This window comes from Staurois parvus, unplaced genomic scaffold, assembly GCF_062004578.1.
Source record: "Staurois parvus isolate SC_StPar_1 unplaced genomic scaffold, SC_StPar_1.0 ptg002083l, whole genome shotgun sequence".
Lineage (NCBI taxonomy): Eukaryota > Metazoa > Chordata > Amphibia > Anura > Ranidae > Staurois > Staurois parvus.
In genome coordinates this window covers 223,099-241,952 of record NW_028319879.1, presented here as the reverse complement: position 1 = coordinate 241,952, position 18,854 = coordinate 223,099, and the positions used below count along the sequence as shown (strand labels likewise).

Below are 18,854 nucleotides of genomic sequence, written 5' to 3'. Positions count from 1 at the left end.
AGCCTTTATTGTAATCTAGCACATGACTGTAGCCTGTAGAGAATCTGTTGCCTTCCATCAGACTGGCCCTACCTGGCATACCTGCAGTGAGACTACAGGATCGTCATTGTGCAGCACTACTAAACAGGAAGCAGAAGCTGCATATATAGCGCCCCCTCATGTACACATATAATGGCACACAATGCACAAAATTGAAGATATAGATAATAAATGACAGCAGTTAATTTTTGGGCAACACAGACGATGTCTAGTAAAACTCAGACTTACTGTTGCCCCACAGACCCCCACCGCCGTAGACTGCTGCCTCACCTCCCATCTCCATCCTCCATATAGAACGATGAACACCCACACAGCGATCGGCAGGGACTCACCTTGGCCCTCAGGATGCAGCACTGCAGGATACATTTTTCTGGGTCATACAGCAGATCGAACTCCAGCGTTCCCAGCGATGCTGAAATAAGAAGATTTGGAGTCAGCAGATGGAGATGAAAAGTCAGGCAGAACACAGATGCACAATATACAGAAAACAGAAGTCAGTCCGGGCAAAGCACCAAATACAGAGATGGAACTCAGACTGTATATAAGAGGGGCTTCTCCTTATGGGTTCCCAGATCTTATCATCCAGACATCCCTGCCATTCAGCTTGGGGACCTCGATCTCTTCACTGGGGTCATACAATGCAGCTTGGTCCCAGATCCGCCCACAGCCCGCTGATTGGATAATGATGCTTCACCATGCTAATGTGGTCATCACTCTGCTCTCTCCTTCTTTCTGCACGCTTCACTCATAGCATGGTGCAATGGCATCACACCTGATTGGCTCACAGCACTGTCCCCTCTCTTTCAGTCTAGGGTCATGCAATGCAGCTTGGTCCCAGATCCTCCCACAGCCCACTGATTGGATAATGATGCTTCACCATGCTAATGTGGTCATCACTCTGCTCTCTCCTTCTTTCTGCACGCTTCACTCATAGCATGGTGCAATGGCATCACACCTGATTGGCTCACAGCACTGCCCCCTCTCTTTCAGTCTAGGGTCATGCAATGCAGCTTGGTCCCAGATCCGCCCACAGCCCGCTGATTGGATAATGATGCTTCACCATGCTAATGTGGTCATCACTCTGCTCTCTCCTTCTTTATGCAAGCTTCACTCATAACATGGTGCAATGGCATCACACCTGATTGGCTCACAGCACTGCCCCTCTCTTTCAGTTTGGGGTCATACAATGCAGCTTGGTCCCAGATCTGCCCACAGCATGTTGATTGGATAATGAAGCTTCACCATGCTAATGTGGTCATCACTCTGCTCTCTCCTTCTTTATGCAAGCTTCACTCATAGCATGGTGCAATGGCATCACACCTGATTGGCTCACAGCACTGCCCCCTCTCTTTCAGTCTGGGGTCATACAATGCAGCTTGGTCCCAGATCCGCCCACAGCCCGCTGATTGGATAATGATGCTTCACCATGCTAATGTGGTCATCACTCTGCTCTCTCCTTCTTTCTGCAAGCTTCACTCATAACATGGTGCAATGGCATCACACCTGATTGGCTCACAGCACTGCCCCCTCTCTTTCAGTCTGGGGTCATACAATGCAGCTTGGTCCCAGATCCGCCCACAGCCCGCTGATTGGATAATGATGCTTCACCATGCTAATGTGGTCATCACTCTGCTCTCTCCTTCTTTCTGCAAGCTTCACTCATAACATGGTGCAATGGCATCACACCTGATTGGCTCACAGCACTGCCCCCTCTCTTTCAGTTTGGGGTCATACAATGCAGCTTGGTCCCAGATCTGCCCACAGCATGTTGATTGGATAATGATGCTTCACCATGCTAATGTGGTCATCACTCTGCTCTCTCCTTCTTTATGCAAGCTTCACTCATAGCATGGTGCAATGGCATCGCACCTGATTGGCTCACAGCACTGCCCCTCTCTTTCAGTTTGGGGTCATACAATGCAGCTTGGTCTCAGATCCACCCACAGCCCGCTGAATATATAATGATGCTTCACCATGCTAAGGTGGTCATCACTCTGCTCTCTCCTTCTTTCTGCAAGCTTCATTCATAGCATGGTGCACTCGCATCACACCTGATTGGCTCACAGCACTGCCCCCTCTCTTTCAGTCTGTGCAATGCAATAGCACCTGGCTGGCTGACAGTACTGCCCCTTCCTTTACCAGTGGATTACAGAAAGGTAACATAAAGACAGAATTCAGGTACTTATATTGGCTGCATTACACATCCTGAAACAGTAAGACACAATTTCACATAGACGGGGACTGGGAGTACAAAGCTTTTACTCGCCTTCTAAAAATACCAGTTTTCTGGCTGTAATGCTGACGCACGCTGCTTGCGGGACAGGGACTAAGGCTCCGTTCACACCGATGCATTTTTTTTGTGCCTGAGGTTTCAATGAAAGAATGAGAGCTGCTGTGCCTGCTGTACTCCGTCCTCATCCAATCCACAGCGGTCCGATGAGTTATACCCAGGGGCGGACTGACCATTCGAGCGCTCGGGCACTGCCCAAGGGCCTGGGTTCAGTAGGGGGCCCCATGAGATGCCCCTGGTACCTTTCATTGGCTTTTTCATAGGCTTTTTTGGATATGGGCGAGGACACAGGGGCCCCATGATCCCCTATTGCCTGGGAGCCCCATGAGTTGTCAGTCCACCCCTGGGTATACTGTATATACAGAATATACGGAGAGAGAGAAACAAAGTACCAGGCGGGGGGTGGGGGGGGGATTTGTTGAATAAAGTCACTACAAGCGTTAGATGATCCGCCGAAACGTTACTGTCATTCTTCCCGTCCATTACACTCCTCTCTAATCACCCGGAACGCTTTGTCCCGGAGCGACGATTAGAAGCGCTCTCCAGCAGCGGCACCCCGGAGCACATCTAGCAGAGTGCTGGAACCACAGGCAGAGCCTGGAGATACCGGCCGCGATATTGGCTCTCAGCAGCCTGCAAATCCTGCTGTACAAACAGCTGACTGCTCAGCCCTGAGATAGACGGCCGAGTCCCCTGTAATCACCGATGTCAGCATAGACAGACCATTATGAGGGGTTCCCACCATCCCTGTGCTGAGTTCCCGGGTCTGTACGCCCATTGTGCCCATTATGAGGGGTTCCCGCCATCCCTGTGATGAGTTCCCGGGTCTGTACGCCCGTTGTGCCCATTATGAGGGGTTCCCGCCGTCCCTGTGCTGAGTTCCCGGGTCTGTACACCTACTGTGCCCATTATGAGGGGTTCCCTCCATCCCTGTGCTGAGTTCCTGGGTCTGTACACCCGCTGTGCCCATTATGAGGGGTTCCCGCCGTCCCTGTGCTGAGTTCCCGGGTCTGTACACCTACTGTGCCCATTATGAGGGGTTCCTGCCGTCCCTGTGCTGAGTTCCCAGGTCTGTACACCTGCTGTGCCCATTATGAGGGGTTCCCACCATCCCTGTGCTGAGTTCCTGGGTCTGTACACCTGCTGTGCCCATTATGAGGGGCTCCCACCATCCCTGTGCTGAGTTCCCGGGTCTGTACGCCCGCTGTGCCCATTATGAGGGGTTCCCACCATCCCTGTGCTGAGTTCCCGGGTCTATACGCCCGTTGTGCCCATTATGAGGGGTTCCCACCATCCCTGTGCAGAGTTCCCGGGTCTGTACACCCGCTATGCCTATTAGGAGGGGTTCCCGCCATCCCTGTGCTGAGTTCCCCGGTCTGTACTCCCGCTGTGCCCATTATGAGGGGGTTCCACCGTCCCTGTGCTGAGTTCCCCGGTCTGTACACCCGCTGTGCCCATTATGAGGGGTTCCCACCATCCCTGTGCTGGGTTGGTGTCTGGTGTGCAGACCCGGGATCTAAATATTTCTGAGCCCTTTCCTTTAAATCACGGTTAGGGGTGACATGAAGAGTTTTCAACGCCTGAAAATTTTGGCAAGAATTCAGAGATTTTGGCAAATGTTCGCTAGTTGGGCAAAAATCATTGGAATCGATCGGGAGAGCAAGTTGAAGGGGTTTTCGGTGTTGGATTTAAAGGGTGCGAAGGGCTTCAATTGGCTCCTGAGGGTGGCCCCTGTCAATCATCCTGGACCTGTTTTTGGGGCCCCTTATTAGTCTCATTACTTACAAAAAAAAGAAAGAAAAAATGATAATAAAAGTTGGAAAGGGGCCGTATACAAATAATCACACACACTAATCATTTGGCTGCACATTTACTTCCCTCATCCCCGACATTAGGCTCAGAAGAGGGTCATACAATCGGATTGTGTAATATATGGTCATCTTAAAGGAGATTGTACAATCCTATTATATACTGCGTGACTCAAACCAGCCGTATCCATCCCAGGGGCGGACTGACCATGGAGGGCCCGGGGTCAGTAGGGAGCCCCATAAGATGCCCCTGGTACCTTTTTCATAGGCTTTTTTGAGTTTGGGCAAGGACACAGGGGCCCCATGATCCCCTATTGCCCGGGGGCCCCATGAGTTGTCAGTCCGCCCCTGCCGCGGTGAATGTTTGGTGAATGTCAGTCACTTATATACATAGAAATCTGCCTCTTATTCTCCTCGTCTCGTGATTGCGGGGAGAAGTCACAATCCACCACAATTACACACACAATACGTCTGATTAGGGGGAGAGGGGGAGGGGCGGGCGCAGGAAAGAAATCGCGGAGTTGCGCTTAAATACATGGCAGCGGGAAAACGATGAGTTTCTGGTGGGCTTAACCCCCTCATTCCCACACGTGTCCTCCTCCCACACATCAGATCCTCCATCCCCCTCTACACGGCGATGAGCCCATGACGTTAGACCGCATTACAGCGCCAGAGGCCAGACATCGGAGGCACCGCCGAAAAATGAGATTTTATATCTACAATGAAAAGTAAATCTCACCTTCAGAGGTCACCAATCGTTTACATCGATCGCTCTGATTCCACAGACAGCACTGGGAGTGCTAAGGTGATGGAGGTGAACGGAAAACCCTGATATTTAATATTTCATCTGAATATTTGAGAAATATAAATCTCCCAATTTAGGTGAAATCCCTTCGCTCCCTATTTCTCCATAGATTTTTTTGTTCCTAGTAGATTGGCTCGGTGGGTCATTATATTCATTCAGCTCTTATATCTTGCAATTCCTAAATTCAATTTTGGTTGTACAATCCCACATGAATATATTTCCAATATATTTAGGAAAAAAATGATATATGTGACATATATTTACAATACATTGGCCTACACTAATGTATTTTAACATGTACTCTTTTAAATTTAAATATATTTTCTAATATATTAAAAATATATTTAAAAAAACTAAAATAAAATATAAATTAAAATATATATAAAAAAATATATATATATATTTTATATAAATTATATTTTTATATATATATATATATATATATATATATATATATTTATTTTTTTTAAAATATATATATATATTTTTTTTAAAATATATATTATATATATATTATATATATATACACACACATATATACTGCATGTTGAAATGCGATTTCTATATATTACAAAATATATGAAAAATATTTTTAAAAATATATATTTTTTAAATTTTATATTTTTAAAATATATATATTATATGATAAAAAATATTTTTCATATATATTGTAATATATAAAAAACGCATTTCAACATGTATTTTATATTTATATCTATCTATTATCTATCTATCTATTATCTATCTGTCTATCTATTATCTATCTATCTATCTATCTATCTATCTATCTATCTATCTATTATCTATCTATCTATCTATTATCTATCTATCTATCTATATATACTTATACATGTTGAAATGCGTTTTTTATATATTACAATATATATGAAAAATATTTTTAAATATATATATTTTTTAAATGTAATATTTTTTAAGTATTTATATATATATATATATATATATATATATATATATATATATATACACGCACACACACACACACTGCAGGTTGAAATGCATTTTTAATATATTACAAAAAATATGAAAATATTTTTAAAAATATATATTTTTTAAATTTAACATTTTTAAAATATTTATATATATATATATATATATATATATATATATATATACATACATACTGCATGTTGAAATGCGTTTTTTAATATATTACAGAGTATATGAAAAATATTTTTAAGAATATATATATTTTTAAATATATTCTTCAGATTTTTTTTTAACATATAAAAAGTCATTTCAACATATAGTTTTTACATATATTTGTAATTGCATTCCACAAATGTAGATTTGTATTTTTAAAGACATACAGTATATTTGAAATGTATTTTTTTAACTTATTTTTCATATATTTTGTAATAAAAACGCATTTCCACATACAATATATACATATACAGTATTTATTGAAATATATGTTGAAATATATGGAATATGTAGATTAAATGTATTTTTAAAGACATATGTTTGATAATGTATTTTTAAAAATGGGGACATCGCGTCTGTGACCCCGCTCCTTGTGGCGTCATCAACCGGGACATGCTGGGTCAATGATGTCACAAGGAGGTGGGGCCACACATGTGATGTCACTGGGTGGCCCCATCCCTTACATATTTAAGATATGCTCGGATGAGGGTCTGGTATGGATTTTGGGGGGGGGACCCCACGCCATTTCTTTTTAAATTTTGGCATGGAGGCTCCCCTCAAAATCCATACCAGACCCAAAGTGCTTGGTATGGATGGAGGGGGGACCCCACGTCATTTTTTAAATTATTTTTTTAATTGCCAGCAATTCTTTCTTTTACATTCAGCTGTCAGTGGGGAACCCCACTGACAGCTGAAATATTAACGTATGGTTTTCACTACTAAAATACCGCATGACTTGATAAAATAGCTCATGCTGTATTTTAGTAACGTTTTTTGGTGAATTCAAATTTTTTTTATTTAAAAAATGCTATGCGGTATCCTTCTGCATACTCGGATGCGGTAAGATAACGCTTAGTGAATTGTGCCCAGTGAGCCTCTCACCGGGCCCACTACTGACCCGAATGCCCGAATGGTCAGTTTCGCCCCTGTTACACATGGAAGATGATACATTTTATGGAACACAAACAGCTTAAGCCATAATTAGGAAAAAAGATGAGTTATCATAACACCCCACTGAGCTAAAAGCAAAGGATAGATAATCTTCCTGTCGCAGAAAAGACTCTCAATGAGGATTGTTTTATATAGTCTAGCAGAACATCTTGCAGAAATACACACCCAGATTCTGTTTTTTTTTTTTGTTTAAACTAAAACAGACAAATTCTATTTACATTCTATAATTCTTGCTGTAATGGAGTTACCTTCATAACAAGTGCCTATACAATTGTATTAGGAGACAGCCATCAATTAGACACCAAACAAGCCCATATTACAAGATTCAGACAGCTAATACGACACACCAGACCTAAGAGAAACATCCTCATTCAGCTATATACATGCTATATTTCTTGTTGTAACAGAGTTACCTTCATACCACAGGGTGACACCAGACCCTCTCCACGAGCTCCACAAAAAGGAAAGTTTTAAAGCAAGCCGACAATCCCTTAAGATGGATCGGATCTGTGGATTGGGAAGCATAATGGATCGGACTCTGATTCATTATGCTCACTCCGCAGATACAATCCATCCTGCGGGGATTGTCGGAGGGGTGACACCAAGTGTTACCGCACTGGGTAACACCAACCCTAGGGACACCCCTGTTCACATCATAACATGTTCTAACTCTTGCTGTGATAGAGTTACCTTCATAACAAGAGGTTATACAATTGTAGAAGATAGTCAACAATTAGACACCAAACATGCCCACGTTATAAGCTTCAGAAACCTAAAGAGACACATCATACCTCCTAAGAGTAAGAGTTTGGCCATATCATACCATTCTATAACTCTTGCTGTGATAGAGTTACCTTCATAACAAAAAGTTATATGATTGTAGAAGAAGATACTCAGCAATTAGACACCAAACATGCCCATGTCACAAGACTGAGAAAGATAATAAGACACATCAGACCTCCTAAGAGAAATACTGTATTCTGTACATAGAGTTTGGTCACATCCAGTGGCATCCCTAGGCGGGTGCATGCCACACCGGCTGACACCTATCACATGGGGTGACACCGGATCCCTATCCACAAGCTCCACGAAAAGGAAAGTTTTAAAGCAAGCCGACGATTCCCACAAGATGGATCGGATCTGCGGATAGTGCATATTGGATCAGAGTCCGATCCATTATGCTCCCCAATCCGCAGATCCGATCCATCTTGCGGGGCTCGTCGGCTTGCAACCTAAACGGGGTTAACTGATCTAGGTAAGGCTGTGCAAAATCCAGGACTTATCTGTAACCAGGAAATGCGGCCGCAATAGCAGGAACCTCCTCCATCTGTCATCACTTCTCGAGCATGTGCAGACCGGACCGGTGTTGAAAGATCAGTTAACCCTGTAAAGGTTGCAAGCCAATGGTCCCTGCAAGATGGATTGGATCTGCGGATTGAGGAGCATAACGGATCGGACTCCGATCCATCCTACGGGGATTGTCGGAGGGGTGACACCAACCCTAGGGACGTCCCTGGTCACATCATAACATGTTCTAACTGTTGCTATGACAGAGTTACCTTCATAACAAGAGGTTATATGATTGTAGAAGAAGATAGTCAACAATTAGACACCAAACATGCCCACGTTATAAGCTTCAGAAAACTGAAAAGACACATCGGACTTCCTAGAGAAATATACTGTACATAGAGTTTGGCCATATCATACCGCTCTATAACTCTTGCTATAATAAAGTTACCTTCATAACAAGCGGTTATACAATTGTAGAAGAAGATACTCAACAATTAGACACCAAACATGCCCACGTTATAAGCTTCAGAAAACTGAAAAGACACATTGGACCTCCTAAGAGAAAGAGTTTGGGCATATCATACCATTCTATAACTCTTGCTGTGATGGAGTTACCTTCATGACAAGTGGTTATACGATTGTAGAAGAAAATACCCAACAAGTAGACACCAAACATGCCCATGTCACAAGATTCAGAAAGCTAATAAGACGAATTAGACCTCCAAAGAGAAATATAAATAATCTCTACAATATATCATATTTGATCGTTAATAAGTACAATTTAATTCTCTACATTAATATGTTGGTTTTTGCATTGTGAAGCTTTGTCATATGGAAATATAGATGTACTTAGAATAGTTGGCATTAACGGTGTGTCTGCTGAGCATAATAAAATACTCTCACCAATCCACCCCTCAGACCTTTGATTGGGTGTAATAAGATCTGCAACAATTATAATGCATCTCATTAAAGGATAGTTTGTATTAGAGAATTGGTTTAGGAATGTTCCCAATTTCTTTCACTGGGAGGTCACCTGATGGGCTCTCATCACTCTCTAGGAGTTACATACATGAAAAAAAGACAAAAGTCCATCCAGTTCAACCATTAAAATATAAATAAATAAAAGTTATAATCCTACACCCACAGCTGATCCAGAGGAAGGCAAAAAAAACAGCAAAGTATGATCCAATTTGCACCTGCAGGGAAAAAATTCCTTCCTGACCTCCCTGGAGTGATAGCTCTATTGGAGAGAGCTGCAAGACGAAGACAAAGACGAAGATAAAGATGAAAACGCTAGTACTCCCTGGACTGATCACCACACCAGTGGGACTGAAGTACCAATTGGTAGAACCAGTAGAGCTTCTTTTTTTTTTTATAGTATTACACTAGGTCACCACCAACCATTGAATGTTCCTGTTTGTCTGCTAATTGGGGACAGTAGCACAAAGAAGAGGTAAAGAGCTGCTTCTACCAACATATCATTTGATTAATTATTTGGGTTTGTGACTCAAGGTGTTATATAAGAGAACACATCTCTTAGCATCCCTTTAGATGTGCATGCTCAAGCAACGTATCAGCAGATTGCATAGCTAAAGTTGGCAGCCCCCCCAGTAGGCAGCAGGGAGGAACATGAATGTCAAAAGAGATGTTGGAGTATGTTTGTTATATAACACTCTTGATTCAGCAGACAGACCCGTATAATGAGGGTAGGGGCAGCAGAGGCACCTATGGTGAAAAACTTGTGAGTGTTCTTGTCAAAGGTGGGTATTTATTTATTGGTCAGGCAACAGAAGAATAGGCCATTATCACATTTTGAGGCATCAAAGTGGCCACTTCATCAGGACAAGTGTAAGAACACTTTTAGGGAGGCAGGGACTTGTGTGCGCTGCTGTGGCCTGGAGCCTCATTCATAGCTCCCAATTGTCCCTGATTTCGAGGGACTGTCCCTCATTTGGAACAAAGTTCCTCTGTCCCGCATTCCTCCTCATTTGTCCCTCATTTCAGTCTGATCTATGTATTTGGATATAAAATGCACCATTTATGTATCAAAAAAGTGTTTTACAGCATTAAAACTTTCATCCAATTTCTAAATTGTTTCATTTGTAAATGTCACAAGCCAGTATAAAGGAACAGCAGTGTAGTGGAACCGACCCCAGACTGCACTTGGGTATTTCCGCTTGACTACCGCTTCACCATCCGAACACCGACAACAGACACCACAGCCGACCATACAAGACTAGACGACACCACAGCTGTCTGGACATGGAACTCTTTATTTGAAACTTGAACTGGCTTTTTATACCCTCAAGGAAACAATCCCCCCTCCCTGCATAATGACACAGGGCGGGGCAATCTACACTTAGTAACAAGAGACACACAGGAATTCAAACTTCACACCAGCAGACAGTCCCATCAGGAGGGAGGGCTGCTGGAAACACCCCCCACTAAGCCAATACACATAAACACATACATCCCATAAAAGTTTGCTCCCAAGCAAGACACACAATAGAATAATGGGATGCAGCCACGTGGCATTAAACAATCAACAGCCCCTCACCCCGATATTAGGACAGATCACCCTGTACCCCTAACAGGCACAGGGTGACTTACACATAAGAGGGATATGGGGAGCTGAGACAGGGGTCTCCGCACCTCTCCAAAGTTTGCTGGGTTCCATGGGCCCCCCACCCAAAGTGACTCCCATCACAAGCAGTGTTAAAAAAAGTCCTTGTGGATTTAACCACTCGTTTTTTTGTATAATTCTCTGTTAAAGGGGGGGGGGCGTGGCAGGGAGCGTGTCCTGTTGGGAGGCACGCAAATGAGATGAGAATGCTCTGCAGCCTCCTGCTGTCCTTTTTTCTCATTGTACAGGTCTGCCTGTTGGTCTTTTCTCCAAGTTTGGTGAGAGGGCTAGAAGACTCCTGTAAATTTCACAGCATCTGCCTTGGATTATGAGTGTTGTATGAAAGAACACATTCCGACATCCTTTTAGACATGCATACTCCTCCCTGCTGGCTACTGGGGACTGCAGATTTTTGTTGTGCAATCTGCTGATAAGTTGCTTGATGCTCATCTAAAGGGATGCTGGGAGATGTGTTCTTTCAAATAATGCTCTTAATCCAAGGCAGATGCTGAGATCTTTACAGGAGTCTTCCAGCCACTCTCACCAAACAGGAAATGAAGGTGAGCTCAACATAGCTACTGCAGTTTTAGGGTTCATATACACTGCAGTTGATAAACTGACTGCAATCCGCTGGTAAGTTGCTTGATGCTCATCTAAAGGGATGCTAGGAGATGTGTTCACCCTAAAACTGCAGTAGCTATCTTGAGCTCACCTTCATTTCCTGTTTGGTGAGAGTGGCTGGCAGACTCCTGTAAGCATTCCAGCATCTGCCTTGGATTAAGAGCATTATTTGAAAGAACACATCTCCCAGCATCCCTTTAGATGAGCATCAAGCAATTTATCAGCAGATTGCAGTCAGATCAGCTGCAGTGTACATGGTTTTTGTCATGGAGATACAATTTTGCAGGGAGATGAGAGTTTACAACAGAAGAAGACTTTCTACAAGTGTGGCAATTTTGGTAAGACTGGAGTCGGCTTTAACTGTTTGCTTAGCATGAGAAAACTTGCGGCGCTCAGCGCAGTCTGTGCTAGAAGCATTATTTTGCCCTAAAAAAAGGCTGATTTTGCAGAAAATATTTCTCATTTGAGCGGGAACGAAATGCGTTTTATTCATCTATGAAGCTCACGCCTGCTATTGTTTGAAAACATTCAGCCTTTGAAAAAATTGTCTGAGTCAACAGGAAAGCGTCGCCATGCCGGGGGTTCTGATCATTTATCATAATGAAAGAAAAATGACTGTAAACAGATGGAGACTTTGTCTTTCAGGGGCCCAGTCGCACCCGCGCTCGCACAGTGTTTACATGCTTATTTAAGCGCGTTATGCGCCAAGTGTGGAGTTAGCTTTAGATGGATGGGAGACCTTCTGTGGATTTTTAGTGCGATCTTATGTTTCTAGATAGTATAAGAAGAATATAGGTACAACCAGGGGCGGAAAGACCATTCGAGCACTCGGGCACTGCCCGAGGGCCCTGGGTCAGTAGGGGGCCCCGTGAGATGCCCCTGATACCTTTCATTGGCTTTTTCATAGGCTTTTTTGGTTGTGGGCGAGGACACAGGGGCCTCATGATCCCCTATTACCCGGGGGCCCCATGAGTTGTCCGTCCGCCCCTGGGTACAACCATTGAATAGTCACACGTTGGTAATCATTGGAAATAATCCTTTGTGGGTCTCAATGACATCAATAAGCATGAAAAGAATAAAAGAGCGCAAACACCAACAGCATTTAAAATACTCGTTTTCACAAGTCTGTAGATCCTACTGTATGTGTTTGACTGATATCTGACCAACAGTCACAGAAAGACATCTGGCTCTTTCCTAATGTTGGCGCACTATTTTGCCCGCTGACACCAATGATGTGGCACTATTCCTCCTACTGACACCAACACTGGGACACCATTTCTCCCACTGACACCAATGATGGAACAGTATTCCCCCCACTGACACCAATGATGGGACAGTATTCCTCCCACTGACACCAATGATGGGACAGTATTCCTCCCACTGACACCAATGATGGGACACTATTCCTTCCACTGATACCAATGATGGGGCACTATTCCTCCCACTGATACCAATGATGGGGCACTATTCCTCCCACTGACACCAATGATGGGGCACTATTCCTCCCCACTGACACCAATGATGAGGCACTATTCCTCCACTGACACCAATGATGGGGCACTATTCCTCCCACTGACACCAATGATGGGACACTATTCCTCCCACTGATACCAATGATGGGGCACTATTCCTCCCACTGACACCAATGATGGGGCACTATTCCTCCCACTGACACCAACAATAGGGCACTATTCCTCCTACTGATACCAATAATGGGGCACTATTCCTCCCACTGACACCAACAATAGGGCACTATTCCTCCCACTGACACCAATGATGAGGCACTATTCCTCCCACTGATACCAATGATGGGACAGTATTCCTTCCACTGACACCAACAATAGGGCACTATTCCTTCCACTGACCTGAAGGGAATACCCTCAGGCAGCCGGGTGAAGAGGAGAATTCATCTGGGGGTCTGAGGAGGTACACCAAAGAGCTTTGGATGCTCTTGGAGGAGAGACAATTTTTGTCCACATTTTTGTACATAGTTGTTTTAAGTTGTCCTCAAGTTTGCAGTTTCCTTGGGCATCCCATATACCCCGAGATCCCATCCAAATTGTTAACCCCTTAATAAAACAACAAAACCAAGCTCAAGGACCGTTTACTGACTCCAGTGTACAAAATGTGGATCCACTTCAGGTGAGATCTGGTGGACTCTGGAAAAGTGAAGAACGTCTGCATTTTTCCGTAAGACACTGCAACCCACCTCAAGGTAGCGTTGTAGCGTGAACAGGGCACATACAGACCAATTGTCCTCTATCTGCTTGTAGTGACTGGTGTGACCGGTTTGCAGGCTTTCTAATGAAGTGTTAATAGGCCTACACCAAGGTGTCGCTCATAGCCCACCCACAGCTCAGAGCTTGAGGACAATGCAGGAGCCTGGAAAAGTATAAGTCCTTGCACCCCTAGACTAAATGAGTGACTTTGACAAGGGCCAAATTGTAATGGTTGGATGACTGGGTCAGAACAACTGCAAAACTGCAGCTCTTGCCAGATGTTTCTGCCCTGCAGTGGTCAGGACCAACCAAAAGTGATCCAAGGAAGGAGAACTAGCAAACCAGTCAAGGCTCATTGATAGGGAGCAAAGGCTGGTCTATGTAGTCCGATCCAATAGAGAGATACTGTAGATCAAATTGCTGAAAACGTTAATGCTTGTTCCCATAGAAAGGTGTCAGAATACACAGTGCATCCCCGGTTGTTGTGTATATTGGTAGGTAGCCGATCAGGGTGCCCATGCTGACCCATATCCACAGCCAAAAGTGTCTACAATGGGCATGTGAGCATCAGAAGTGTACCACTGAGCAATGAAAGAAGGTGGCCTGGTCTGATGAATTCACAAATGGTTTGAGGAACACAATCATGAGCTTGAGGTGTTGACTTCGTGTCCAAATTCTCCAGATCTCGATCCAATCGAGCATCTGTGGAATGTACTGGAAAAATAAGTCCGATCCATGGAGGCCCCACCTTGCAACTTACAGAACTTACAGGATCTTCTGGAACCGGTATTGCAATGGAAGCAAGTGACCTGGTCTGATGAATTCACGAATGGTTTGAGGAACAAAATAATGACTTTCAGTTGTTGACTTGGCCTCCAAATTCTCCAGATCTCAATTATCTATGGGATATGCTTGAAAAAAACCAGTTTGATTCATGGAGATCCCACCTTGCTACTTACAGGACTTATAGGATCTTCTGGAATTTCTACTGTAATGGAAGAAAGTGGCCTGGTCTGATGAATTCACGAATGGTTTGAGGAACGCAATAATGAATTTCATTGGTTGACTTGGCCTCCAGATTCTTCAGATCTCAATTATCTATGGGATATGCTTGAAAAAAAACAGTCTGATTCATGGAGAGCCTACTTTGCTACTTACAGGACTTATAGGAACTTCTGGAACTTCTGCTGTAATGGAAGAAAGTGGCCTGGTCTGATGAATTCACGAATGGTTTGAGGAACAAAATAACGAATTTCAGTTGTTGACTTGGCCTCCAAATTCTCCAGATCACAATACAATTAAATATCTATGGGATATGCTTGAAAAAAAACAAGTCCGATTCACAACGACCTCACCTCACAACTTACAGGACTTAAAGGATCTGCTACCGAAGGCTTGGTGCCAGAGACCACAGATACCTTCAGAGGTCTCCTGGAGTCCATGTCTTGACAGGTTATGGTGGACAGTCATAATGTTATGGCTGATCAGTGTATGTCTTCTGTATAGATATTTACAATCTCTTTTAAGCTTTAGGAAGAAAAATCTCAGATTCTGATATCTACGACCTTCTTCTTCGCTCTCTTTTTACAGATAACTCTTTGCAGAAACATCCACACCCTACTTGTGACTTGTGTAGACGAAGAAAGATTTATTCCATACACACCTAGCAGAACGCATTGCATTAGCTCCATCCAGCAGACAACAAAAAAATGATGTCTAAGATGCTTTGGCTGGACACCTGACATGCATTTGTACCGCTTTCCTTTTGTGTTTGATACAACTGATCTGCGGATAATACTTACAAATAAAGTTTTTTGTTTTTTTCTTTTACAAGGTCATTGCAGTGAAAGCACTTCAAACGCATGATAAATACAACAGTGCTTGTGAGTCTACGGGGCAGACAATGCTACGAAAATGTCAATGCGACACAAAGCAATACAAAAGGGATGCTACTAAAACGTCTGATCTACATTGCACCATACACTTCCCATCAACGCTCCACCGCTGACAGATGAACACTTTCTTAAAGGAACGTGACCCTATATTCACAGTGAGATCAGCTCTCGAACCCTTATTATGTCTACCATGAACATGCCTATCTCTATATAATTATTTATATTAATGTTATTATATAGTATTATTTACAGAATTTTATTATATTTCAATATTCCTTTATTTTATTATATATAATAATTATTATTTATATTATTTGTATTATATTTCTCTATCCCTTTCTCTTTATATGCATTATTTTTATTATATTTTTCTATTCCTTTCTATTCCTTTCTTTTATTATATATAATTATTATTATTTATATTATATTTATTATATTTCTCTATCCCTTTTCTCTTTATATGCATTATTTTTCATTGTATTTATCTATCCTTTTCTCTATATATGTATTATTTTTATTATATTTTTCTATTCCTTTATTTTATCATATATAATTGTTATTATTTATATTATTTTTATTATATTTATCTATCCTTTTATCTTTATATGCATTTTTTTATATTTATCTATCACTTTCTCTATATATGTATTACGTTTATTATATTTTTCTATTCCTGTCTTTTATTATATATAATTATTATTATTTATATTATTTGTATTATATTTCTCTATCCCTTTCTCTTTATATGCATTATTTTTATTATATTTATCTATCCCTTTCTCTATATATGTATTATTTTTATTATATTTTTCTATTCCTTTCTTTTATTATATATAATTATTATTATTTATATTATATTTATTATATTTCTCTATCCCTTACTCTATATATTTATTATTTTTATTCTTTTTATCTATTATCTATCTATCTATCTATTATCTATATATTATCTATCTATCTATCTATCTATCTATCTATCTATCTATCTATCTATTATCTATCTATCTATCTATTATCTATCTATCTATCTATCTATCTATCTATCTATTATCTATCTATCTATCTATCTATCTATCTATCTATTATCTATCTATCTATCTATCTATCTATCTATCTATCTATTATCTATTATCTATCTATCTATCTATCTATCTATCTATCTATTATCTATCTATCTATCTATCTATCTATCTATCTATCTATCTATCTATTATCTATCTATCTATCTATCTATCTATCTATTATCTATCTATCTATCTATCTATCTATCTATCTATCTATCTATCTATCTATTATCTATCTATCTATCTATCTATCTATTATCTATCTATCTATCTATTATCTATCTATTATCTATCTATCTATCTATCTATCTATCTATCTATCTATCTATCTATTATCTATTATCTATTATCTATCTATCTATCTATCTATCTATCTATCTATCTATCTATCTATTATCTATCTATTATCTATCTATCTATTATCTATTATCTATCTATTATCTATCTATCTATCTATCTATCTATCTATCTATCTATTATCTATCTATCTATCTATCTATCTATCTATCTATCTATCTATTATCTATCTATCTATCTATCTATCTATCTATCTATCTATCTATCTATCTTCTATCTATCTATCTATCTATCTATCTATTATCTATCTATCTATCTATCTATCTATCTATCTATCTATCTATCTATCTATTATCTATCTATCTATCTATCATCTATCTATCTATCTATCTATCTATCTATCTATCTATCTATCTATTATCTATCTATCTATCTATCTATCTATCTATCTATCTATCTATCTATCTATCTATCTATCTATCTATCTATCTATCTATTATCTATCTATCTATCTATCTATCTATCTATCTATCTATCTATTATCTATCTATCTATCTATCTATCTATCTATCTATCTATCTATCTATCTATCTATCATCTATCTATCTATTATCTATCTATCTATCTATTATCTATCTATCTATCTATCTATCTATCTATCTATCTATCTATCTATCTATCTATCTATCATCTATCTATCTATCTATTATCTATCTATCTATCTATCTATCTATCTATCTATCTATCTATCTATCCTTTTCTCCATATCTTTATTATTTTTTTTATATTTCTCTATTCCCTTCTCTATATATTTAAAATATAATGTTTATATAAGGATTTTTATATATGGAATTTTTTTTTTACATATCCAGTGTTTTATATCATTTTATTTTTATAGTCATATTAATTTAAGAGTGAAGATTATGTCATTTGAGATGAATTTATGATTTTTTTACATTTATGATTGATATGAAACAGTTTGCCTGTATCCATTGATTTTCGTGCCACAATGGCTCATTGATGAGTTTCTTGCTCATCTTGTGTTTTTATATATGATTTATATACTTTTTTATTATTTACAAACCAAACAGTGTCATGCTGTATCCAATATTACAATATATTATAAATAATACAATAAGCCATGCCCCTGATGACGTCATATGTGACGAAATGCGTAGGACAGAGTCGGCCAACCACGCATGGAAATTGATTGCGGCCATCTTGGTTTCTGGCGGATGGACGTATTTACATGTTAGAAAAGCCCTTTTTTTGTTTTTTTTTTGTTACCCATGTAAGTGCAATTGTCCCAACAAATGTTATATTTCATCGTTGGTCTTCACTATGGAGATTATTCTTTTCTTCCCTTTTATTGTACTGTGAAGTATAAATGGTCTTGGGATATACATGTAAGGGCATTGGCTTTTCTGAGGAGTGACACCAGGGTTTTGACCATCATGCTGGTTTTCAGAGAATAGGTGCAGGAACTCCCCCCTTCTGGATTTTTTATTGTCTCTGCCCCCTACCCTCCTCCTAGTACCGTTCCTGATAGAGAATACACAACCAGGTATCATTTTGCGGTGATATATCATTTATATGAAATTTGTTCATGATAACAAGGAAAGCAGTAAATTAGATCCGCTGCAGCCGGCAACAATAGACACCCCCCCAAGCAACAAAATACCACCCCAGCAAAAGCAGACCCCCAGCAGCAGCCAGCATCAATAGACCTTCCTAAGTACGATAGACCACCATGCAAAGACAGATCCCCTCCAGTGACAATAGATCAGCAGC

At 40.6% G+C, this 18,854-nt stretch overlaps 1 protein-coding gene across 1 annotated transcript in view; it reads right to left on the bottom strand.

Annotated features, from left to right (window-relative positions):
• The window catches only part of DOC2A (double C2 domain alpha), a 105,146-nt gene that overhangs the window by 69,651 nt on the left and 16,641 nt on the right, over window positions 1-18,854 (bottom strand). The window contains exon 3 of the mRNA XM_089664872.1: window positions 372-451. Coding sequence (XP_089520998.1) covers window positions 372-451 — 80 coding nt within the window. The remainder of the gene's footprint in view (window positions 1-371; window positions 452-18,854) is intronic.